The sequence below is a fragment of the Seriola dumerili genome, unplaced genomic scaffold (genome assembly GCF_002260705.1).
Source record: "Seriola dumerili isolate Sdu_G_001 unplaced genomic scaffold, Sdu_1.0 BDQW01000052.1, whole genome shotgun sequence".
NCBI classification, from domain to species: Eukaryota; Metazoa; Chordata; class Actinopteri; order Carangiformes; family Carangidae; genus Seriola; species Seriola dumerili.
The window spans coordinates 19221768-19249267 of record NW_019174307.1 but is presented as its reverse complement, the minus strand read 5'-3'; the positions used below and the strand labels follow the sequence as shown (position 1 = coordinate 19249267).

Sequence of the window (27500 nt, the reverse complement as noted above, 5' to 3'; positions counted from 1 at the left end):
ATTATGCTGCTGTGCTTTCGTCCAACAACGCTGGCAGAGAGGAACTTTTGTTTTGGTCTGGGATGTAAACAGGTTCACTCTGGGAAACGGCATCCTGTCCTGCTGCCGGTTTTGCCATCGTGTGGAGCTGCACGCAAACAACCCCCAGTGAGTGCTGTTCAGGGGACGGTGAGAATGGCCGCGCTGAGAGGTGGACAGAAATACAAGCTGATGGTGGTGGTTGGGAGACCATTAATCTCACTATGACAGCAGGGCCATTAAGAAACTGCACTGAAGCAGCAACGCAGGGCATCCGTGTGGGTGTGTGTGTGTGTGTGTGTGTGTGTGTGTGTGTGTGTGTGTGTGTGTGTGTGTGTGTGTGTGTGTGTCTGTGTGTGTCTGTGTGTGTGTGTGTGTATGTTAAAAATAGAGAGAGGGATATGCAGAGTAACTTCAATAAATATTTGTGACATATTGTGATATATGTGTTTGATATGTGTCACAGGTGTACAGATATTTATATTTGCAAACTGAAAAGATTTGATACAGCTTGTTTCAGCTGACTGCCCTTGACTTGAGTGTGTGGGTGACTGGCTGCTGTCCACAGGGTGAGTCGACTGCATGACAAGTGTCTGTGAAGCTGTGACACTGTGTAGGAGCAGGGAGAACTCGCAACTCACAAACATTTCTCTGTACATTCAGGATGATGGGGGGAAAAAACTTTTTATCCAGAGTTATTCAGGCATGTTTTCTTTCCTAGATAACTAATAACTACACCAGCTAACAACAATAAAATCATCCTTGAAAGTTTGCTGGATAGTGTGCGGCGTCTGCTAAAGCTTGACAAAATGATTATATAAAAGTGAGAATGTGAGAACTCTAGAGCATTTTAAAGCAAGGATGAATAGTTAAATATAAAACTCCTGTATGAATATCAAAAAAGGTTCCATTTGACAATAATATGCTCTTTTAATACAAGCTGTTGCTGTTTTTGAGGAATTTCACTTCCAAGTTTGTTTTTTCTATTATTGTGTATTACTAAAGTAGCAAAGAATCTAATGTTTTTGTTCTTTTATCATTCTGATAATGCTAATTATCTACACTTAATGCATTTCATTTACTGCATCCGCTACATAGCTGTGTACTACGGTAAAACATTAGCACACACACCTGACCTAACTAAATGATTTGAAGAGGGTGATTTTTGTTTGCTATCATACCTGTGATTAATTGGCCAAGTGACATAAGACATTTTGGACTATGTTTTACTAAGGGTTAGATGAGTTAATATCAGTTTCATCTCTGTGATTTCAACAGAGAGACAGCTCTGTGATGTGTTTAGTCTAGCTCATCGCAAAAACCGGAGGAAATATTAAACCTGGCTCCATCTATGGTCGATTCCAACAACTCCAAAGCTGCCTGATGCACATGTTTGTTTTTAACATGTATAAAAAAAGAAGAAAATGATACATGCAGTTTAGGCACTGTAGCTACTTATTGACCAAAAGCTGATCCAAGAAGTCGCATGCAACATTTCACTCTATCCTGGTTGGGGACGTCTTGTGTAATGGTTGTTTTTAAATTCCAAACAGACTGATCTGATAAATGAAATGATGTCATTTGGCTTTTCCTGCTCAGTGGATCATATTTACAGAAATTCAAAGTCACTGCATTTTTTTGTCCTGCCAATTGGCAGAAGTTAGTTTAAATAATCCATCCAATAGTGCAAAAATATTTTTGAGTTTTAGGTCGTGAGTAATGAGAAGTGGATGTAGCGGGTCCCACTGCAGTGTGTGTGAGTGTTAAAGATGTGTTTTAATCACTTCAACTGCTGGAGAGTGTGTTTGCCCTCTGGGTGGAGCGCAGTGCTCCCAGCAACCTGGAGGTATGAAGGCACTTCAGCAAAGTATGTGATGAAATTTTGAAAACAATGACTCATCATTATGGCGAAAGCTCGAGGAAAGGGCGCTATTTTTATTTATTCATTTATTTTTATAGTGTGGCGACTGAGATGAGCACGGAGAGAGAGGGAGCAGTTGGACAGGTAGAGAGAGGAGAGAGGATGAGGAGGTGATATGGTCAGAAGTGAAGAGGTAGCTTAAAGAAGAAAGAAAAAAAAAAAAGAAAAAGAGAAAGGTCCAGAGATTGGCTGCAATAGAATTCAGACTGCGTCGCGTAGCTGTTGTGCTCAGAATGTGATTCTAAATGTGGTAAATCTATTTGCATGATTTCACAGTTATGAGTCGGTCGTATTTATCAATATGTAAAATCTTCTTGGATAGCTCCGTCACATGCAGGAGGGCTGGACCTAAGCAAAGCTATCAGGAAGTGGAAAAAAACAAAACAATCTAGCCCACTGACAAAGTCTAGCATATATAACAGCAGCAGTATGGGGCGTGAATAAAATGACAAGCAGATGTATGTGAACCGTATGGCAACAATGATGTATTCTTAGTGAGGATGAGCTCCAGAGCGAGCGAGTGACACAGAAAGCTAAAGTTGCTGCAGCCAGTTTGTCTTCTGGGTTTGTTTTTCCATCTCCAGTCCTTCTTTGGTTACTCTCTCCATCTGACCGTTAATAGCGTGCATGACAGAGAAACAGTGATGTTATTTGTGTGACTAAATAACAGTTCTACCCGAGAGAGACGTGCAAGAGAATGTTCTACGCAGCAGGAAGGAATGTGAGGCTCTTCTGACTCGCTGCTGCGCATATTTTACAACTGAAACTATTTTTTCTATCTCTGTATTTCTGATGGTGACCAGAGGGTTGTTAAAAGACAAGGCTGGCACTACTCTATATTATTTACTTGTCTATTCATCCCGTGAAAAGAACAAAAGCAACAATGAATTGATCTTACTAACAAGTATTGTGTGTTTGAGCTTTTTAAAAAATGAAATTATATATTTGTGACACATCTTTAAAGATTTACATCTTCAGTGGGAACCAATGAGCTCAGGGCTGAGTTCAACACACAGAGTGAAGCACAGAGACAGAATAATGCAGTGATGGTTTCAGTCTTTTTCCTGAGATTTGTTGTCAATGGGACTGCACTACTCTTTTTAGGCGCTGAGACTTCAACACTGTATTTGTCGACTGAAGAGTCATCAACAGCAATTCTGATAAGTAATTAATGACTTCAGAAACTCATTAGCTAAACATTTGCTGGCTTCAGTTATTCCAGTTCATTCTCATTATTCAGTTATTATTTACATAATTGCAGATTGAATATCTTTTAAGTTTTGGGCTACTGGGTGGACTTCTCTGCGTAGTTTTGATGTTCATTTTTCATTATTTTATGACATTGTATGGATCAAACAATTGACTGAGTTGAAAATCTGGATCTTTTGGAACTTGCTTTCTTACTCACAAGGGGCATAGAACATGACCAAGGCTGCGGGATGTTCCTCCAGGAAGCTGTCAAAGGACTCATCGGTCAGGTGGAAGACTGGGGAATCTGTCTCTGCCCACGGCACCTCAGGGGTCTTCGGCTGGGGGGGCTGAGGGCTGAAACAGGAAGTGGAGACAGAAAAGGCAACAGAGGTGAGGGACATTTAAAAAAAAAAAAAAAAGCAAAACAAAATTCCAGCTGGTGTGCAATTTGTGCAGAGCAAGAATCAGACACAGCTGTAACTCACACTCCACCCAACATGTCATTCACACACACACACACTCACACACACACACATCTGGACCGAAGCAGCCACGCCTTGATGACAGAGCACAGTGATGCAACGCCAAGACACAGATATAAACAAGTACACACTCCCTGAACTTGTGTACATATACACACGTCATTTAAAACGAGATACACGCACCCTCCTTCTGCAAACCTTTTTTTCATCTTCACACACTCTGGCCTGAGCCAACATGCTGAAGAGGAACATGCATGAGACTGGAGATCGTTTAAAAACACCAGAAACATGCAACTGGTGAGCGAAGAAATGCTGCACCTCCTCCAAATATTCATCTTTTATCCAGAATGTCATCTGTCTAATATTTACTGTATCGCTCTCTATTTCTATCTGTATCTGTATCTACATAAAAAGCTCAGGATGAGGGTTTATCAGGGACTGAAGCCACACTTTGGCCTTATCAGATGACATCTTTGGTTGCTCTTCTGCAGCATGAGGTGCAGTTTCTCCTCCTGCCACTATGCAACCACACCACTTTGCTCAACTCCATTATTGGCGTAACACTGCTGCAGAGGGCTGATATGATCATCATAGATCCTGACCCTTCCCTGTACTTATTGCCATCAAACTAGATTTAGTTATAATGTGCAACACAGAAAAGCAAAGGAGCAAAGTATTTCAATAGTGTGGTTTGAGAGTAGCTGTCAGATCCTGACCTCTATTGTTCCTGTTTGCATAGAAAAAAAAGAATGATTCAGGTCGGTGAAAAAGGGTGAGCCATGTGAAGCCGAGTGGGGAATCAAAAAACTGAGACAGCTGAATCTGAACATAAGAGAAACTTCATCAAAACTTGGGAGGCAAAATAGGGCTGATGAAAGAGATGGAGATAAAAAATCGGAGACAGAGAGTGCTACAAAAAGAGCACCATGGACACGATGTCTAATTACGAACGCAGAAAATCAGACTATTCCGAAAAAACCTTTCAACACCGTTTACTTCAAAAAACCCTTTTCAGCTTTCTTCCCCATCTGTAGCATCTCCAGATGAAAAAAGCCTCTGAGATGACAAACTGCAGATGTGATGAGGCTTGCGGGAGGCCAGTCTTCTATCTTTTTTTTTTACCATAGGGAACATATTTATGTGCATATCAACAATATAAATTCAACAGTCTAGGGTCAGTCTGTTCATGTAAAATTATTTTTTGTTTTGTGCCAGAAAGAGGGGGAGGAACAGCTCAAATACAAGAGAAATGAATGTTTGTGAAATCCAATTTCACCACTGTTTATCACCTTTTTTAAAAAATAAAACTGAAATCTGAGGTGTAATTATGCTTAGCATTATCACTCAATTTTAAACATGTAATCATTCTGTCAATTTGATTGCCTAATTGCCAGCCATGCAACCACTTTTAAATTATACTGCTGGACCCTGAATGAGCAGAGTACTAACAGCTTAGGACTGGGGAGGGAGTTGTTATGCCTCTGGGCTAAAGAGAGTGCTGGAATACATCCTCTGCCTGTCTCGCTCCGCTTCCTGCGATAGCTGTGAAAGCCCTGCTCTGTGCCCTCTGGCTGCAACCCTGTGGACAGTCATGGCTTTCCTGCCAGGCCCTTAACACGAGTGGAAAAGGGGGGTGGAGGAAAATGGGAAAGAGGATGGCCAAGCTGAGGAGGGAGCCGGGGAGTTGCGGGCAGAGGGAGTGAGCCAAGGTGAGAAAGAAAAATGAGACAAGAACTGAGGAGGTGCAGATTGATGACGCTGAGCCAAGGTGAGTCAGGGTGAGGAGAGGTGTGATGAAGACTACAGCAGAAGGAAAAGGTGATGCCAGACTTTTAAGGTGAGATGTACAGGAAGTTTACTTATTGTCTCAGACAGAAGGCAGAATGTTGGTTTGTTTCATCAGCTAAAATATAAACAGCTTTGGACACAAACATCATGAATTCATTACTTGTTAAATGAATGTCAAGAGGGTGAAAGTGACTAGGACAACACTCACTTTTTCATCCAGTCAGCGATATCCTTGGCTGCAGCTCCGTAGTTTTCATAGTGGTGAAGGAACTTCCCCTTCCTGAAAGACAACAGAGCAAGAACAAGATGATCTATAAACCATCTGTCAGCAGTGGGCACAATTATGGCTGCCAATATTGATGACTGATTATATTTGTACATTTTTATTTAAAAGGATGACGCCACTGAAAATCCTCCTGATGAGTTAGGTTAGTCATGAACTCACTATCTGCAGGATTGAAATGTGGATCTGATAAGTTTGTCACAGTTTGACAGCAGCAGATACAGAGAGCGTACACATTTCCCAAACAACTCGTGGAGCATAACACACTCCTAAACTGAGCCATGTTATGTGTGTTCAGTGTGTTTCAGCTCTTCCAGCTGAGATCTGGAACTCTGAGGAGGCAAGACTGCAGCATGAAAGCAATACAAGCAGCCTATAGAATGATTTATTGCTAAAGAACATTTGTTTCGAGCCTTGTCAACATAAGGACCAACAGCAGAGGAGTGAATAATGCTGCGAGAGTGGTTTGTGCTTTCTGTGGATGTTTTTTCACCATGAAACTGAGTCACAGTTGGAATCCAGTGTTGTCCACTATTGTTAATCAAAGCTGTCCTCTCAAGAACTTACAAGCTGACAGAGGGTGTATAAATACAATTTTATTCTAAAAAAAATAAATTTTCAGTACTCCTTAAAAAAAAAAAAAATCCAACAGTGTCTATTGTTATATTAATAAAAAGTGTAAGGATTTAGAATCAGAACGGATGTGATCAAAACATAAACAGGAAGAAGAATCTGACCAAGGATTCCATGACAACTTTCAGTGCTTTACACTTTTTGTTACTTGATGTAGTGAAGTTTGATTTCTCATCACATCCTGCAGGACTGACACTGAAGAAACCCAGTAATCCAGGTCATGTGTGATGGACAAAAAGACAGGATCCTAAAAACAATGACAGCAAACATAATATAACCCAGTTTCTAAGACAAAGAGCTGGGTCAGACCTGTGAGAAATAGAACAGCTCTAAACCAAAGAGAAATGTTTTAAAAAGACTGACAGAAGTTCAGCAGTGATTGATACTCCGTCCTCTGTCTTGCGTTTGTATGTCTAGCTTAAACATACTCTACATATAAGAAATGCCAGTAAGCCGTCGTAATGCATTTGAAATGAGCTGGAAGCATCCTCGCAGCTTTACGGGCTGAAAAAAAAAAATGTAAGCAGATTATTCTTCATAGGAATGACTTTATCTTCTCTATTCGCTGTGACTAAATGAAGGCTGGAAAGCGGATGTGGTGGCTCAGCCCACTGCCGAAGAATCAGTGTCAGTAGTAACTGGCTCTGGGCAGTGTGGATCTGCAAATACAAAGGGTGAGGACGACCACAGTCACAGCTCCCGAGATACAGAACGGACACTGTTAAAGGTGATACACGATTACACACACTGGATTTTGGAGCTTAAAACTTGCATTTTAAGTGAACTGACTACTGTGGCGGAGATGGCTGCTTGGAATTCAATCAGTGAGATTTATGACCAACTCTATATTCGCTTGCTTTATCTCTGCTGCTGTAAAGTACACCCACACCTTGTAAAAATCAAGCTGAGGAAATGTGAAATAAATGTCATTTGCCCGATGCTTTCGAGTGTTTTTCTTTACTCAAGGACACTGCAAAGACATAGAAGCTGAAACAGTTTCACTTTTATTGTTTATTTAACTGATAGAAAGCCGAGTTGTGCTGCTGTGTTGAGTAGTAAGGTTTCTTAATCTGTAGGACAGGAAAGGTAAAAGACCTTGAACACTTGGTCTTAAAGCGGGTGCAACGGCAAGATAACTCCAGTGGTGTTGATGCCGATTTACCCTGCAGTGATTAGCTGCTGTTTATCAGTGAGAGGCTCATTACTGAAGCCAATGGGCTCGGATGGTCGTTAGCTAGCCCTGCGCTGACACTAATGTGCTCCTGGCTAACAGGCTGGCTCCGGCTCAGCTACACATGAGTGCAGGGGCACGCGCGTGTAAACCACGTTCACACAATACACACACACGCTCACGTACACAAGAAAGAAGTGCACCCACACTGGCGAACCACAGAGGCACTTAATCAGTCCCGGTCTAATTAAAAGGCCAGACTGGAATGAGAGAGTGTTTAATGTGAAAATGGGGTTGATAAAGCTGCTGCAGGAGGAATAAGAAGCGGCCAACAGAGCGGGAGCTGCACAGCACCAGCACAGTTAACTACACTGTACATATAAGGACAGTAAGGGGGTGCTCTGGTTGCATTTACAGACACTGTCAGTCAACACACTCGTAGCCACATGCACACTAGGGGCTACAAGCTTTGACTGTGTGTGTGTGTGTGTGTGTGTGTGTGAGAAAGAGTCTTTATGCATATTTAGACACTAAACTTAAATGATCAGATTATCAACAGCATAAAATTCCTCCAAACTCTAAAAGAACAAAAAAAAAAAACAATCAGAGGCCAAGTGCTAAATCACTGTCACCTGCGGCCTGAAGGGTGTTCTTGAAGATGAAAAAAAACTTTGATACAATAAATTAAAAACCTTTACTTAGTCTGACACATTAATAATTAAAACCGCTGACTCATTATGAGTCTTCAGGCAGACAACAGCTCTGTGTCGAAATTGCGCATTTTGTCCAAGCAAAACTCCAAAGCCGTCAGTTTACCTTCACAAGAGGCCGGAACAAGGGACTGTTTCGACATTTTTGTTTGAAAAATGACTTGAATGATGAATCAATTATGATAATAGTTGCTGATTAATATTTTGTCAATGAACTAATCAATAGAAGATGATATCGTTTTTAGCTCTTCACTTCTTCACTTCATCACCAACCACTCAGCACCACCTGTGTATGTCTGTCTCGCTCCTCTGACGATGGCACCCAGCATCCTTGACCCTCCTTGACCCTCCCTCCCTCCTCTGAGTTTACTTTGTTTCAAAGGGAACACCAGAAGATCCTAAAGCTTGTCAGAAACTTTCTACTTTCCACCTGCTTCCATCAAGTCTGCTGGTGTTTAAGAGGCCTGGACTGCACTTTCTGTTTGAAGTGGCCCTACTCTCATGTTCTGAGCCTTAGAAGTGAGGAATGAGCCTAAAGTGAGACGGATGAGAGGACTCGACTCACTCAAAGTAGCAGAAGGTCGGGTAGCCTTTGACGTTGTACTCCTGCTTGAGGCCGTCAAACTCAGCCGGGTGCACATTCATTCCTGCCAGTACCTTAAGACAACAAAATAAAGGGGAAAAGAGGCATGAGTTGTCGGGAAGGTAAAGGAAAGTGAAGGCTGAGAGACAACAAAGAGGAAGGACATCAGAACGGGTTAGTCATCATCAAAGTGCTCCAGAGTAAAAAGATGGATTACTCAAAGCATGAGAAGAGACTGCACCGTGAAACATAGATATAATGAATGCAGATGAACAGACTGTATTCAAACACTCACTTTTTGTGATCAACTTGTTAGTGACATTTTAATTTAACAGACAGAACATGAGATATTCTTTTGTTTGAAATAAGTCAAACAACTGCAACTTCCCAGGTTCCCTCTGAGGAAATATTACAAGACCCTGTTCATAACATAAATAAATAGAAGCATGACCATGAGTCATGACAAGCTCTCTCCTCCTGTTTTAAGTCGACAGAGCACTTCAATAATATCAGATTCAAAGGTGCTTCACTGGCATGAGCATTTTATTAAAGTTTGAATATGATGTTAAGTATGTGTCACAATTGATATTTAAAGATAATAGTGAATAAACCCAAAAAACACAAATGATACAATCAAAGCAAAGCAAACCAAGAAAATCATCTTTACACCTTCTTGTGTCCGTGTCACAAGTTCACAGCCTGGCTCAGTGACCACCAACTCAGTATTCAAACCCTTCACTTCTCAGCAGCACTATTAATCTGCTGCAATAACAGGCACACTCCAAAAAAAACCTATAAAAAAAACACATAAATCCCTCTATTTCATCACTCATAAGCACCGCCTAATAATCAAACACACATGCAGTTAATTATCTTCTCATTCATTTCCAGCTTCATGTGAGGCAAACGTGACGACGTGCTGCTCTGTATCACCATCTCCTCAGGCCGCTGCCTCTCTCTGCTCTCGCTGTACAGGAGGTTCACTCTCAGACCTCTCCCGGTGCTTCAGAGGAAGTGTTTATGAACACAAAAGATTCGTTTCCCTCGATGATCGCATCGGCCCGCGGTTGATTTTTGTGCGTACGTGCCTCTCTATAGTGCTGTTAAAAACCATTTCAACAGCTGGGAACAGAGCAACCCCCCTCACCATCCACCCTCTCACCAAGTTTGGTTTGTAATTCTGTCTGTCTGCAAACTAACAGCATGGGTCTTTGGGGAACCCATGAGACCAGGGAGGGGAAGAGAATGGGATGAAAACAGGAAAAGTTGGGGAGTAAACACAAAGACTGGGCAGACTAAACTGACATTTAATCTATAGAGAGGTTGTAAACTTCAGCTGGAAGGACATTTAATTGTGGCTGTAGGTGCCCGGTGGTGAAAACCAAGTAAGAAACACATTTAATATAGTCACTGATTATAGATCTGTACAATACTATAAAGCACTCTAATCATTAAAACTGTGAGACAGATCTTTCTGGGCAAGGTTGGTGGGATTTTGACTGACCTTCTGTAATTGCTCTGGTGTGTTGAGGACAACCAAAACCCAGATAAAGTATAAATCAAGTCCAGCACAATGTGCATCAGGGCTTCAGAGGTGCCTTTAAAGGCCATCTGAGTTATGATGATGCTGAATCAAAACCTATGGCGTAAAAGTTGCTGAGGTATTCTACTTCTGAGAAGTTCTGTAGAAAATACAACCAAGGATAGCTTTCATTTAGGTCAGGCTGACAGACTGTACACTTGCAGATTGCCAAGGTAACCATCCAGGCATTCACACTGCTGACACATCTCATCTAATCTGCAAACATCAGAGAAGGGCGGCAGCAGATCAGAGGCGGTTCACGCAGTAGGACAGTTGACCAAGTGTGCAGGGAAAAGACTCATCAGCACACTTACATATTTTCCTTTTGTCTCCGTGGCCGCTTGCTGAAAGACAGGCTGCATTCTCTTGCATACGCCGCACCCTGCAACCGAAAACACAAAACAGACCACCACAAGTTATTACAGAGGACTCAATAGTAACCAACACTCTGACAGCATCGATATGACAGTTAAAAGATTTCCCATCATCTGCCAGGGGAATTGGTTTTTCTGCCAATAGCAGCTTGCAGTGTGCTATCTGCTGTGAAAGATATGATGCACTGAAAACCTCTGACCATAATAACCGAGCACAACACATGGAGAAGCTGGAGCAAAGTAATGTATTTACTATTGAGCGACAATAGTAGACAAGACAATCAACTCCTCCACAGATGAAAACATGACTGTTGAAGTCGTGTTGTTGAAACAATCAGTGGGTTGGGCTTTTAGCCAATCAACAGAATTTAAGTGTTTTATTAATCAGTCAATTGTTTAAGTCATGTAATGCAAAAAAAAAAAAAGTCAAGTACTCAACTACAAGCTCTGAGAACAGGTGACAGCAGCGGCAATTTTAACTGTTTACTCACAAAATTAACAGTTAATTGAAAATAATATTGAGAGATTGATCAGAATAAAAACACTCATTAGCAGTAGTCCTATTACTGATTATAAAAATTATATTAGTATATTAGATTATATTCAAAGATCAGAAAGTGAGTTGCCAGGTATGACGAATGTTGAAAAACTCATCCCAGTATTGACTAAGACAGTGCAATATTGCCAAGTATAGCCCAGTTTATTGATCTAGTCCACATACTCCACCTTTCTTCAAATGAGGCAGCTCATGTGGTTAAGTTAATTGCATATTTTCTGGACGATAATATCTGCTGTCAGTTTCTCCTGCCGCACTGTCTACCCATCACAACATGTTGAAGCAGCAGGTTTGAGCCACTGAACACAGAGATAGTGAAAAGACTCACAGGGAGCGTAGAACATCATGAGGATCGGCCTCTCCTCTTTCTTCAGCAGCTTCCTGAAGTCATTAAAAAGAGTGAGTGAGAGAAAGAGAGAGAGAGCGCGGGTAAGAAGATGATTACGAGGATTTATTATTTATAAACAAAATGTATTTTCAGTTCATGAAATTGATGATAAATGTGTCCAAGAAACGTGACTTATATTGACTCAAGCTCAGTGACAACGACGACTACAACAGGTTGATTCCTCTGATGACTTGCTTCAGGGTATTGTCTCTCTGATTAGCATTCAGAGCTTTAAAGTAACTAAGCACACCTCCATCTTTGCTTCAGTAGTTGCTTCTCAGCAGTTTATTACACTGTGTGTAAGCCACGGAGTCATCACATCAGCAAAGAAAGAAAGAAAAAAAAAAAAGGACTTTCTTCTTAGGACAGCAGGTAGATAAGCCCCCATACCAGTTTCTCTTCCTCATCTCCACCTTCATGAGCTCAGCTACTTCCTAAAAAAAACACATTCAGCACAGTCTTTTGTTGACATGTTCAACAAGGCTCCAGGCTTGAGTGGATGGCCAGGACAGCTGTTCATTAAATAAAAAAGGCTTTCATAATGCAGTGTATCTGTGGGTGTCTTGGGTTGTCAGGCCGTGGGGTGAATGTGTTGAGGGTTTCATCTGACCTGGATGGACGAGAGCTGTCTCAAAATGTTTTCTGGGTTGTAAGGACAGGGCTTTGTTAGTAGACTTCATGAACTACGCAGTGCAGCTCTTTCATGATAAAGCCCTCATACAGTATGTTGCTTTCATATGCAGGCTTTTGTGTTGCAGAGGTGGACATGCTGCTGTGTCAGCTGCAGAAGCTGATCACACCCTCAATGGGACAGGAGAGGAGAGGCGGGAACCTGCATCACATTAACTGCTTTCTTCACCAGCTTGTAATCACAGTAACATGAACATCAACATTGCTCCGGATGCAGTGGCAGATTCTTTACAATTTATCCAAAAGGTTGCTTAGGTCACTACTTACTTTTTCTGTCTCTACGTGGACGACATCTTTTGCCTCAGGGTTCTCCTCCCACAGTGGGGGTCCCGAAGGGTCTTTCAAGAACGCTACCATAGACTGAATGGAGAAAAAAAACAAAAACAAAAGTGGGAATGATGAATCTTAAAACAGGGTAACACTTAGATCATGCTACAACGTGTCACTGGCACAAAATTATCCTGAGAACAATAGACTGACAGGTGATGATTTATGTAAGTGTTGCAGAAGTTGCTCCTGCAGGCAGCGCCAGATGGAAGCTCACATAGACCAACATGTTTGTGCATCTAAGAGGTGTCAGAGCTATTTCAGTACTTTTAAGTGTCTGGTAATGAGCTTGGTAAAGCTTCCTGTAAATATATTGAACCATATGTGCAGAGGCAACAGCGGGAAATATTTCATTCAGCAGCACCATAACAATGACAGTGTGGGCACAGGCAGAATATTTAATGACCATGATGTTATTGTGGGGATTACTGTAATGGTTTAAATGGAGACTTTCGCTGTTTCATTATTTCAGAGGCCTTTCCATCTGTCAGGGAAATAAATATCATAATAGAATAATAAAATCACACACGAAAAGAGCTACAGCTATCAAAGCTTATGATGGATTTTTCTTAAAACTCGGAGTAAAAACCAACAGAGGGAGTCACATTTAGACAATTTATAGATCATAAATTATGGCTCTTTCATTTTTATATCTAAATAAGATTTTTCAGAATTTCAAATCACAACACTGCTATTTCACATTACAATTTTCATATGTTAGGTGTCTTAGGGACAAAACACTAGAAAGAACGCTGTGTCACAGAATCAGAGCGAGTGCTGACACCACAGACAGACTTTTGGATCCCACTGTATGTAGCTTTTATCAAGAACTAGAATTACTACATTCAAATGACATGATTATTTATAAAAGATATATACAGTATATTAGGTAATATCATGTATAACTCTAAGACCTGCAATGTATATTTTTTTGGTCACTTGAGAGCTGAGGAAACAAGGTGAACACAACACTGATCACATTTTAGGCTTATATGGTTGATATGACAGTTGCTTATTTATACATTCAGAAGTTACAGAGAAAGCACTGATTTGTATATCTGGCCACCTATATGATACAGTGGTGAATGTAAGCTCACTCTATTACAGCTCTGGTTTTGATCTCCAAAACCAGAGCAATATCTTGCTGTGTCAGTCTGCCGTGTGGTGCAGAGTGGCTGCCTGTCGTGGCTGAAAGTGACGCAACGAGCAGCGAGAGTGAATCAGAATAGTAAAGGTGAGAGCTGGACAGCTAAACTATGAGCTGAAAATCACTACAAAGCTCTGTGAGGCTCATGATAGGGACAGATTCGAGTGATGTTTCTGTCCAAAGTTCATTGCTACAAGCAACTCCTTTCATATTGTAACATTACTGACAATTATTATAATAAAAATACTGATTATAGTGCCTTTAATTTACGTCCTTATGTCCTACTCTAACCCCAACTTGACTCGTTTGAAACCTGAACCAGAGACAACATAAAGAACAAGCAACCACAACACTGTGTGTCTTTTCATGTAGAAACAAGATATGATAACGATTTGTACAAAACAGTGTAAACCACCAATACAGGCCTGGAGATTAATTTTTACAAAATAATCTGAATTTAAATTGCTATATTAGTCAGAGAAATCACATTTATAAATTTCCCCTAAATTATTCATCCACAATCTTAAAAAAAAAGCAGAGTGAAGTTGCTCTTATCTGACTAATTTGATAAATTAAATAAACAACGACACACAGGGCTCCACAGGAAAGTATAATGTGGTTACTGACTTGGAAAAAACAACACTATGAATGTGAAGAGTCGTAAGTAAATACTAGACAGACACAGACTGCACATGTAAAGGGTTCAGGATTGTTGCCGAGCGCTCACCTTGAAGGTAGCAGGTCTGTTGTACTCGGTGTGAAACGTCCCATCTCTGTAAGAAACACCAGGCACAGTGCTCACAACACCAGGAATAAACAGTGAATAACATAACGCTAATATTTTCCAGAAAGCAGTGAAGCGTGGAAACGTGTCTGACAGCCAGCTGAGTTTCTGGTTACTCACTTGTAATGTAGCAGCTCTGCTCCGCCACGTTTGGAGCTTGGGTCCACCTTCACTTTCTTACACAGTTTACGACCCTCTGAATCTCTGAAAGAGAAAGATTAAAAAATGAAAACTCAGACTCTTACAATCACTTTGCCTTCACAGAACAATATGTACACTCATTAAAAAAAGTTGGAAAGAAAAGCAAAAGAAAATCAGCTCAGCAACTGGACAAAATGTAAAAAGGAAATTATTTCCTCCAAATATAAAACCTAAAACTTGAAATGTGTTATCTTTAAGTCCAAACACTAGCCCCAAATTTTAACTAAATACAGATGGTTATCACCAATTTGCTATTGCAACAGGTCATCATAGAAAAAAATTGGCATTTCTGCCTTTTCCTCAAACAAACTTATTTAAACTCTCCTGGTGAAACTGTTGACGTGACAGAACTAGTAGGAGATTATACCTTTGAATTTGAATATATATCTGCCTAAAGCTTATCATCTGTGTAAGTATCTTTTCTCATAAGGCATCATTTTTCAGTCTTCTTTATATAACACAAATTATTTTCTTCCCTCTGTTCAGTAACTGCTTGTTAAATTCATTGTATTATTCATGTATTCATTGTTTGTATTACGTACTAAATTATGTTGAAGAACATGCTTTGTAAACATATTTTTTGGTCACAATATTGTTGTAATAAAACTTTGCTGAAGTGAATTTATAATGGAGGAGAGAAGATGCCGCATGAAGACATAACTGCATTACCATTTCATCAGATCAATCTGACCACGTGTAGTATTATATAAACAGGGCACCCTGCTTCATTCATTAGCTGTGTGCATACACAAACACATACATCTGCAATGGGATGCAATGTTGATTATAACCCGTACTGCACAGTGTGTGAGCATACAGAGGATCTATGATGGGTAGAGGCTTATTTCTGTAATTGAAAAAAAAGGGCTGTAGTTGGAAAGGAAATAAATATGCATCTAGCCACCTACACATACTTCACACTTGATACAATGAGGCACTATCAGCAGCATGAAGTACAGTTCCCCTTCTGCAATAAAGAGCAAGGAAAATAAGCACTAAACTGGAGAGAGAGAAAGAAGGCCTGATGCTAAAAAAGTCAAAGAGGAGGAATTCAGTTATGGATCCCTAATATGTTTAGTGTAGTTTTGCAGTACATGAGGAAGAGTCAATCTGTGTGTGCATGTATTGACAAGACTATATTTCAGGTGATGACTGTGTGCTTAATGCTAAATACTGCTGACTCATAAAGGCAGATGGCACCAGTTGGGGCACACCAGGAGCAGATGTGACCTCGACACTTATTTGGACGCGCAGTCATCCGACTCAAAACCAGTCTGCTGCTGCTTCCAAGTCCCTCAAACACTGCCGCAAGTAACAAACTGTACTCAAAAAATCCCACCAAACTATCACGCCAAGGAGAACCCTAAACCAGGAACAATTAGAAGTAATTCCACCCAAAAAGATTTTTGTTATTAGATGTCATGTCAATTTTGCATGTGTACAGGGCTGGCATTAAATATGACAAGGTATTGTTAACTGGCACTTTTTGGAAGAATGTGAAGAGGCCACATGCCTGGCTATGGGCCAGTAGTTCGGCCTCTTACTCATTTGGTCATAAAGACACAGTCAAAATGACTCAAGGAAAAAGCTACGTGCCATTATGTTTCACTTTCTGTGAATCAACCAATGAAAGAGCAGCACTCTTCAATCACAGAACAAATGGAAGTCTACAGGAGTCAGAATGACTCACTGGGTAATGTTCAGTACAGGAAGAACAAAGGCCATGAATGGCAGCTCATCTGGATGAACACAACTGCTGTGCATTCCTCTCTGTGGCAACGTCACTCGATGCGTCAGCGCCAAAGCGCCAACGCTGGAGTGAGCAGCAGGTCTATGGCTGGTGAAGTAAGAAGGTGGTGATGAGACTCAAAGTACTCACAATGTTCATCTCATTTAGTTTTTCTCTTCAGTGTTCACTGAGGTCACAGGACACCACAACCTCATACAGCCTTATGTGACTTGGGTTCATACAGCACTGTCAGCAATTAAACTCACATGCCGTCTGATTCACTGGATGAACTGCGTCTTGTTTATTGATCATGACCTGCTAGAGTTTATTATGACTTTCTCAAAACTCTGGTCTGATTGTTTTTTTGCTTTGGCCCTTGTTGCTATTGCAACAATAAGCAAATAAGTAGCAAATGCAGAGAGTAAAATTATAACCCAAACTTTGAATTACATTTGGTGTGTGCTCACTATCGGTTGGACCAACAAATAAAGCGATATATAATATGGCTAAATTGTTGGTTTGTTACAACCAGTTGCTTTATCTGAATGATTGTGTTTCTTGTCCTGGGGGAACAATGTTGTTGTGTTCCCAGATCTCAGCAAGTACTTGCTAATCATACGGTTGGTTAATGATACCAGGTTTAATACGTTTTGACAAACCAGAATTATAGCACACCGGAGAAAAGGCCAAAACATGTGTGCTCTCTTTGTGACTCATTTACCAAGAAAAAATATCAAAAGTCTTTGAAGATTTGGAAGTGACCTTTTCTTGAACTTGTACATACCCAACTGGAAATTGCTTGAAGCGATGAGGTAGTTGAGCAGGGTTAGGGTTAGCCTGTACGCCTTTAAGTTTGAAGAATCATTGAAATAGAAAAACCAAAAAAACTTAAAAAAAAAAAAAAAAAAAACAAGTTGGAAACAACACTTTGCATTAGGCCAAAGTCAACAGAGTCCCTTTTGTGACGGATTATTAATGGATTCATAATGCAAAGAGGATGAAGCGCTGCATGCCATTTAATTATTACGCTTCCAAAACACAAATCCTAATCCGTGCTGTGATTGTTTGCTCTCTGCTATTCCCATTCATCCAGACAGGACCATGTTTCTTAGCATGTTCTATGTCCGTTCTACATTTTCAGAGGAATGGCAGCCAGGCAGCACAGTCCCTTCCTGTATGAGATCATCCATCCCTCTGGTGGATCCCAGTTGGCCAACGCTCAGGTCCCTGTCATCTGTTCAAAGTGTGTCATCCTGGCCTTGGTGGCCCTCTTCCTTGGCAGGGCCGACCACTCTCACGCTGCGATATGCGCTTCACTCTCTCTCCCCCCACTGTCCACCATGAGCTCTCAGCTGGGGCTTCGATTTGGAGCCGGTCCATTTGAGATGGTGGAGAAATATGCCACACAGCACAATGCTTCGCTATAGAGCCTGGCACCGGATCCATGAGTCCTGCAGTGATGAACCCGGCTCGCTCTAGCTCCCCTGGCAGGAACCTGGCCCTGTGTAAATCTCTGCTTAACGTTATCACAGTCTCTAGCATGCTGGAGTTGTTGGAAAAGACAGGGATGAAACCATACTCTCCCAGACAAAAACAGTGACTGAGTCTAAAAGTAAACAGTCAAGTACATCAGTATCATGGAGTGGCTTTGAAGACGAATGCGGACACAAACACTTCTGACAATTCTTCAGACCATTTTGAATTTCTCTTCCTCTCTATCCTCATGGTCCTCCATCCCGGATAAGCTTGAGAGAGATTGTGAATGGTGCTACGAGCACTAGGTGTCAAAGGGGAGTTACTGCCTTCCTCACAGTTTCCTGTTTTATGATACATTCTTTCCTCTCTGGTGAAGACGATGCTCCATGCCGCTGATGGGTTGACAGGTAGAAAAAAAAAATTAAATAAAGTAAGTGGAACTGAACACCAGGAAGGGCAGAAAGAACAACAAGCCAAAATCAGATCACTGGGGAGCAAAGCAAGCTGTGCTTTGAGGAAACAATTCCTGCTGGTGTCTTGGGAGTATCCAGCATTTTCTTAATGTAAACACTTCTGCAGTGTGGGCTGGAGGTAGATGTGCCCCAGAAGACAGATGACTGATAGTCAGTGTGTGGAGTATGTCAACATATGATTATTTCAATTTTATTGAATATCCGTAGGTTTTTCTCTTGATTAATCAATTAATTGTTAAGTGAAAAAATAGCGAAAAAAAACCCATTATGATTCGACATCTTCAAATTTCTATGAGCAACACACCAAAATATTCAGTTTAAAATGATTTAAACAAAAAAAACAAAACAATAAACAACAGAAAAGAACCAGCAAACGTTTGGCACTTTGACCTACTGTTGATTATCATATCTTTTAACCCCACTGGGCTGGGAATTGAACCTTGATACAATTTTGGTGAGTGCCAAGTACTGTGTCAAGCGGGGCTGAAGCTTATTAATATTTTAATTACTGATAAACCGATTAATGGTTCAAGGTGACATCTTCTAATGGATTGTTTTATCAGATTTCTGTCACATTAAACAAAGAGCAGCAGCAAACTTCATAGTTTAGAAGCAGCAACTGGAGTTTTCAAGCATCCTGTAGTATGTTTGTTATTTCTGCTTGAAAAATGAACTTCTAATGAATTTCTAATGTTAAACGAAAAAAGTTCTTTGTAGAAAAACATGTTTATATTTCTCAAAGCAAGGTATCCAAACAAAAACAAAAAAACTGCACTGTGTTAGAACTTGTATCAAAAATGTTTAAATAAGACCCATCCCTGCAATTGACTAATCATTTCAGCGCTCCATTCAAAACTGATGCCACTCATCAGTTCTACTTACATACAACCACATTTAAACTAACAGAAACTAAAAGAACAACATGAAAAGGAATGTTTCATGTTCATCACCAGAGAAGAGTCACTCATTATTAAGCCAGGACCTTCCTTATCAATCATTTATTTAAGGATGAAATGGACTATAAAGAAACCCAGGGGGAACTGAAATGGTATAAAGAGATGGAACACATTCTACCCAAACCTGTATTAGCTCCAATAATGAGTGGCCTCCTGTCAAATGGTGCCCGTACAATAGAACCACTGGAACAAGGCCATTTACAGCTCAGTGAAAAAGCCATAAATTGTGCAGATGGATGGCTGCAGAGACATTCGTGGGAAGAGTAAATTGCTCTGTCTTTATAACAGCTGTCACAAAATTCCTTCGACAATAGAAGCAGTAATGTTGTGAAAGGCACGGAATCAATGGGTGTGATAGAGAGAGAGAAGACGCCCTAGAATGTGTGTTTTTTTTTATTTTTTATAAATCATCCCATTACTTACCCACAGTTGACCCAGGCAATAGTCCCTTGGCCTTTTACTGTCTGGGCTACATCTGACAGCAGTTTCAGGTGGGAGTCCCCTGATGTAGCTAAAGACACAAAGAATAAACCATGGTCAGCCTTGTTACCAAAACCAAAACCGTTCAATAGCTGAGGACAACCCAGAGTCTCGAGACACAGAGGACACTGTCATGTCAAACACAGCTAAGTGGAATTGAGTTACAGCGGAGCTCAGTGTCTTACTAAAGCACCAAGTGATGAAGAAAGAGATCACTGAGTTTGGGTTAGAGGGGTGATGGAAGAGCGTTTTCTAATACCTTTCACTGGATGGGTTCAGGGAGGGGGCTTAAGTTACATCAGCTTTCAACATCTTACAATAGTGTGACTAAGCAGGAGATGGGAGGATTATATGGTGACACAAAGACTCTGCCACTGCGGAAGCAGACCAACTTCTCAGCAAAAAAGGGTGAAATACAGCAGCTGTGTTTTAGTGAATTATAGCTTGTATCTGTTGCATGCTGTTTACTAATACTACCATATAGTGAGCCATGATGAACATCAAGTATAAGCTCAGACAAGGACAACACGAGGGTTCATGATCACTGGAGATTTGCACAATTGACTGTGTCAGAGAGAAAATATGGCTGAGCTGTACAGTTAGCTCTCTGTGTTAGGAAAGAGGAGAAACTAGGGTGTAATAACCTGTACCAGCAACAACAAAACACACAGTGATATTACTGATTTTGATCAGATATGGCAAGCAAAGCAGATTCCTCTGACTAAAATAAACACAGTGTATTATTCTAGTCCTTGTGTAACACAATACATCATTTTTAAACTCTCCCAGAAACCCAATGTGTTTTATTCACTGCATAAAGACAACAATCCCTCCAGGACATGACTATATTTAGATTTTGGGGCACTGCCATGACTCCCCAGGGTCTAGCCTTGTACCGGGTGGGTAACGAAAACAACTGGCAATTCACTGTCAGTTTAATACCATGTGTGGAGCAGCTGAGGTGAGCATATAGTAGCTGGTGGATTACGTAGATCAGCTCATTCTAAAGGTTTGATGGGCGCTCACACGAGCAAAACTCAACGGGGACGTGACTAACTGCACAGGGTCAGAGGCTGGTGATGGGTGAGGAAGAGGGCAGGACTGTCTAGGGAGTGAATGTGATGTAGCTAGGAGTGGTCAGATAATTGGTTTGTGAGGAGGACATTAAGCCAGCCTGGCAGAAATCCTGCAATGAGGAGGGGAAACTTTGGTGTCTTCAGAGAAGCAATCGCTGCAGCCAGTGATCAATCAGAGGTACTGCTCAATACATGAAAGCCTTACCCAATGACCTAATGCTGACTGATCTGGACCATGAATTATGAAACAAATAAATCTGTGGCTGTGGGGCTCTGAGAGTCCTCTGCTGCTTACTGAAGGTTAGGAGAATCTTTTGAATGGAATAATTAGTAATATCAAGTAATATCCTTCCAGAAGCCTGCTGAGTACATTTCACTCCTTCTCAGAAATATGCAAATGAAAATGGAATTAAAATCTACTGGGGTGCATTAGGCGTTCGCTAATGGTTGGAAGAAAAACAAAAAGTTTTTTATAACTCTGCTTGATGCATTAAGGGTTTTAGCTTCTATTTAACAACAAATATTTCCAAATTCATTACCGAGACAGACCACTGTGATCATCACTGTAAAACCGCCTGCAGGCTAAAGCTGTATAAAACATCAATGTTAAATATATTTTAAGATACTGTGGTAAAATGCTTTTTAATTAATTATATGAGATTTGGTCTGTGCTGCTGCATCACTCTTATTTTAAAATGATCAAAGGAATTTTAAATTAAAGCAAAAAATTGTGACAATTAACCGCACTAATGTTGAATTAATGTTAATTATTAAGTTCTCTTCACACTAGCTATGTGAATGTGCCCATTGTGTTTGCATTCATAATGTTAGAAATGTTGGGATCATGCATGTAACTGCACTTACCCTCCAACATTTGGAGGAAATGGCACCTTACATCTGAAAGTCGATAGTTTCACTTCTCTGAATGAGAATGTTAGAGCAGCACATAACGTGAGAAGTAACAGTCAACAGGTATAGTCTGAATTATTTTGTGCCTCTTCTCCTGTTTTCATAAATCATGAATTTCTAAAAAAAAAAAAAAAAACTTAGCTGTTGGGATGTAACTGTGTGTGTCTTTCAAACACAACTAAAGGTTGTAGTGGTCACTGCTGCTAAATGGGTCATTTTGAACATGTGAATTTCACACTTACCTTTTCTGGTTACACTAAAATGATTATAATTATCTGTAATTATGCATTTGTGCAAGTTCAATGACATCAGCAATAATAGGACACATTGTTTTTCAGGAAATAAAAAAGTATGAAGATTTTGATCTAACAATATAATAACATAAAAATGTATAGTTAAATGGTATATTTTTCTAGTTATGACATACTAGCTAACATACTCTATGGGTATGAAACAACTATGATATTCATTATAACATCAAATGTTATTCAGCTTTCCAGCACTTCACAACGACCTCTGAAGTGACAGGCTAATTGAGAGTCATTGAGATACTACAAGCATTAGCATTGATCCATTACTATTGTCTGGTAGAACTGCTGTCCTCCTCCTTTGACAGAAACACTGGATGCTCAACCACGTCATTTATTCTACAACACGAGACTATACGTAGTAGCATAACACAACATCTGACAGCAAATTCTACCCAACAACAAGATAAATATTCTTTTCCTAATACCATCCCCTTTAACCAGGTGTATATTCTGGTAAAACCTAAAGCCTGATCTATTATCTACCTGTCTTTGTGTAGAGCACCAGGACGTTGGTTCTCGTCCTGAGAAGCTTCTTGAAGTCTTTGTGGTCGCTGACCTTCTCTACGAGAGGAGACACCTTCACTGCATCCAGCACCGGCAGCAGCCACACCTGGTGAGACACACATGTACAAACAACTGTTACCAATAGGGTTTTTTTTTTCCCAAGTAACTTCATCACTTTCCTGTACAGCTGCTCATATTTAGACATTTGAGCAATTTTGCTTGACTACACAGGAAATATAAAAATCAAATCCGAAGATTGCCATGAAATTTACAAGGTATATTAAAGCTCTCCAGAGGCTGACGGGTTCCTCCTTTCCATCTCTAAGTGTCATTAGCAGGATTTTAGTCTTGATCACATTAAGGAATTGACCATTTCTAGCAAATGATTAAATTTAGCAGAGACGGATAAAAGAATTTAAATCCCTTAATGAACACATGCTGTACATGTTCATGAACATAGTAATAGTGAAAAGAGTCAGATTATAATGGCCACACTGTATGTCGTGTGTTACTAGCCAGCTGGTACCCAAGCAGCCACTGTCAGTGAACCATAAATAAACCCGCTGATGCAATGAGATAATGCAAGTGCATCTTCAGTGCTCTGCCTGAACTGAGGCCATGCTGCAATTATGAAATGAATGACCATGTTCAGACACTTTCTTTAATCTCATTTTATAACACTACAGCAGTCCATGGCACTTGTTTATAAGTGCCATCAACAGTTTTTACTTGATATCTACACCGAAGTGGAAATAAATAAAACGCTCCAACATCGCATTTATATAATTACTGATTTCTTTTCACCTGCTCTGGCACAAACAAGACAGGATGCTGCTTGAAATACCAACCTGTATAAAAGGTGGCTTCAAAGACAGCAACAGGTGGGTACATCAGCATTATTAGTCTGAATGGCTCCTTTGACTTTCCAAACACTGCTAGTTGGGCTAACGGTGTGAAACAGCTCATATCAGAGACAAAGCTCATATTGAAAGGCTTGCACTTTAATCAAAGATGACTAAAAAAAAAAAAAAAAAACAAGACTGATTACACTCAAGCCATATGAAGGTAATTCCATGCATTCTAATTGTCTCTGTGCCATCACCATTCATTAAAAAGCTCTTCCTTTCTGCCTACAGAGAACAAAATTAGACACCAAACGCTGGCTGCTCACTCAGCGGATCCTGCCTGATGACTGATATCACCTGGAATGAAAACAAACACCTGTCAGGCTCATTCTATAATTTTAATTCCCAACTGGTTGCTCTTTTGAGGTGAGTCTGATGGGAATCTCAAGACACCACACTGCACAGCAGTAAATTTCAAAATTAACCGAGAAAACCATGGACCTAGAAAAGGATGAGCAGACAACTTAAGTGCTGAGTTGGGTATATATACTATGTATGTGAGGTAAATAATCAGTCTTTCTAAGTATTATTCGAATTAAGCTGGGCTGTTGATCTGTGTTTACTTTGTCACTTGAAGTCAGTAAATGATTCTGATTAGGTTGATGTGACGACAAGATAAACAGAAACTGCGTCAGGATTCAGTTCAGGACCCACGGGAACCACAACGCCAAGGGTGGGCTAATTCTAGGCTGGCCAGGTGACACTTGTCAGCACAAATGGGCATTCAGTGGTTATGAGAGGGAGGAGCTGGGGGCAAGATTAGGAAGAGATGAGATGAGATGGCAGGCTGTCGTACTTATCCATGTGAGACAGGAAATGCGACAGGCTATTTGATGGCCTGCTAGAAGGATTAAAATGACGAAAACTGAGCAGGAGTCTTAATTAACCACCCAATCTCTCCCTACATAGTGACACATTTACTGCTATTGTCTTTCTGGTACAAATTCTGACAAGCTTACATACATTAACATTGTAAAGGTGACCTTATTCTGGTCTAAGCACAGTATGTTTCTCTGAGGAACACTCCAGTGACATTTTTCTGAATACTCACCTCCTGTAGGCTTGAAAGGCGGCTCTGAAAAGTGTGCCGCTTTCCAATTCACAGAAATTACAAAAGGGACCCAATGGTGACCCAGAGTCACAGCAAAAAATTTGTCAAAACATATAAAAAACCATCACAAACCACTCCAGAGGTATCACCACTTGTGTACCACTGACCCATCTGTGCTGAGTATGTTTCAAAGAATAGTTTCTCCAGAAAATCAATAAATACTTTATGCTGCATGCAGTGGAACTTAGGAGCTATGAGGAATGTTTTGCAGACGTTTCAACATGTTTTGGTGTGACTCTGACTCACCTTTGGAATCCTTAATAACTGTATCCAACTTTCTTTACACCTTTAAACCTTCCAGGCTGCGAATGTTTGAAACTCTAGAGACAGATTCTTGATGGCGTTTCGCTAGTTTGGGTTTTGTGGGCAACACAGTGACTCGAGAATGTTAGTCCAAGTTAGTTCAGAAATATAATCATCTTTATAAAGACATTCTCATCAAGGGATTATTTAGCTTAATATACATAAAGATCAACTTGTTAAAAAATGTTTTTTTGTAAAATGCTGTTTTTTGCATGACGCCTTTGAAGAAATAAGTAGTGCTGATAGTGTTTTGAACTGTCAGCCATGGGTTGCATACAGTATTGAACAGACTGTGAGCTGAATACTGGTTATGCATGAATCTCAAAAAAAAAAAACCCATAAGTAATTACTTAGTTCCATTAATGTGCAAACAGATGCATTTCTAAGTATTTCCTGTAGCATGAAATATACTGACGATACCTCATACCTACAGTCGAGGCAGCTGACAATAACACAAATGATGTCGTCAAGCCAACACTGCCGATGATCGTGATATGATGCGAGTCTTCCACCAACTGAAGCACGCGTCATCTTTCAGTAACAGATGCTCAATAATAGAAATAACTAGACTGTGCTGACAGTTTCCCAACAAAGCGCTGTAAGTGACAGGCCTATTGAGAAGCAGCATTATACTGCACTGCTGACGATTTAGGCTGGAGTTTTATTACAATGATGCACACGCACAGGCAGCTAAAATAGAAAACATGAGCAGTGTTATGAAGAGTGTATTCAGATAATGTGAAGGGTGCAAGTAACAAAAATTAAATTGAAAATAAAAAAATTTAAAAAAAGCTGTGATAAGAATCTGAATTATCTGTTGAGTGCTGGTGCTCCCCTCCCCTCTTTTCTAGGGCTGCTTGCCTTCTACAATAAGTGGCAATTTTTCAACAAGAACTGCAAATGATAAATGCAAGTAAGTGATGATAGACTACAACGCACAACTCCATTTTTATCAGATCACAGCAGTCTTAATCAAAAAACTTGTCTAGTTATCTTGTAATAGTTCAGTTGACATTCACTTTCATCATATGGGTTTTTTTTTTTTTTTTACCCATGTCCCTCACTTGAGGAGACGAGAGGATTCTTTTAAATCTTTAAAAATAGATTCTTTTTAATTCTTTCTCCCAAGTTTAAGAGTGTAAAAGTTCTCAAATTCGAATAAATTAAACAAAATGCAAAAATAAGTATTTTACCTTTCAAGTAAAATGGTGACCTTTCAAGTAGATTTTTGAATATCTATTCAAAACTTCACATTCATTGCTATTTATAGTTCGCTGTATGTTGTTCCACTTAAAGCTCTTGTAATTCATGAAAGCTGCACAATAGATCAACTTCTAGTGGAGGGAGCACAGTGGATACAGTACAAGAAAAAAAACCCAGCATATTCCTGAACTCAGTCTTTTACTTAGTGATGATAATGATGTCCTGTTTCTATGGATTCAAGGTTCAGCACAGTTCAACAGTTAATTGTGTGAAAAAAAAAACACAAATGGCACACTTTCATTGTAATTTTCTCACACCAACAACCCCACTGACTTTCACAGCACAATCTGGGATGATGGCTGAAACACATATATGCAGCTTCATGTGTATCAATAGGGGCATAATAATGTTTTCTTCCCTTGAATTGTTAATAACTGACCCTCATCACCATCAGCAAGTGGGATGGCAAGGTCCATGAATACATGTACTCTGCAGCCTACTGTGATCCATTATTAAGACCTGATGAGTAAACGGGCAAAATTAGAAACTGCTTTAAATGGAACATAAGACGATCCAGCACCTGCAAGCAGCACATGATCTGAAATCAGTGATCTAAAATAATGACAAATGCACATTAAGAGTAAATGCAATGTCCTTAAATTGGCTAATCAATGGTAAAAGATTTTGAAGAAATATATAAATAATATATATATATATAAAAAATATATATGTCTTAACTAGGCATCTGAGAAATTGAAAAATATCTGCATATGAATGAGAATATGTGTTGCTGGAACATTGCTGGACAGTTGCTGGATATTTTAAGCCTTAATACTGTCAAAAGATGCACTGATTGTGAAATATAAAAAAGCAAATTGAACAGATTGTTCTTGTTTCAAGTTGGTATGAAAATGAAAAAGTTTTGACATTACAGTTCCCATCATATGGATGGAATGCATGCTAAGGCTGGTAATATCATTTTATAGCAAAAGTAAAGCATTATGTTTGTAATTCCATCCAAAAGTAATAGCAAACATTGTCTAAATCTTGATAATAATCTACAACTAATTTTATTGTCAAAAGAACTGACACATGTCCATGAGTTACTAAAATCCACAGAGTTAAGATGTATGTATCGTTCAGTTAGATTTACTGTAGGTTACAGAGTAGAGTTTTAGGTTTGCAAAGACCTGGTGACTTGAGGACATCTGCCCCCCCCACCCCCCACCCCCCCA

At 40.0% G+C, this 27500-nt stretch overlaps 1 protein-coding gene across 1 annotated transcript in view; it reads right to left on the bottom strand.

Annotated features, from left to right (window-relative positions):
* pdia5 (protein disulfide isomerase family A member 5) overlaps positions 1–27500 on the bottom strand; it is a 53636-nt gene that overhangs the window by 18490 nt on the left and 7646 nt on the right. The window contains exons 2-11 of the mRNA XM_022741241.1: positions 22723–22849; positions 19887–19974; positions 14749–14832; positions 14572–14617; positions 12638–12730; positions 11621–11681; positions 10677–10744; positions 8763–8854; positions 5609–5680; positions 3348–3484 (exon numbers count right to left, since the gene is read on the bottom strand). Of these exons, the coding sequence (XP_022596962.1) occupies positions 3348–3484; positions 5609–5680; positions 8763–8854; positions 10677–10744; positions 11621–11681; positions 12638–12730; positions 14572–14617; positions 14749–14832; positions 19887–19974; positions 22723–22849 (868 nt within the window). The remainder of the gene's footprint in view (positions 1–3347; positions 3485–5608; positions 5681–8762; positions 8855–10676; positions 10745–11620; positions 11682–12637; positions 12731–14571; positions 14618–14748; positions 14833–19886; positions 19975–22722; positions 22850–27500) is intronic.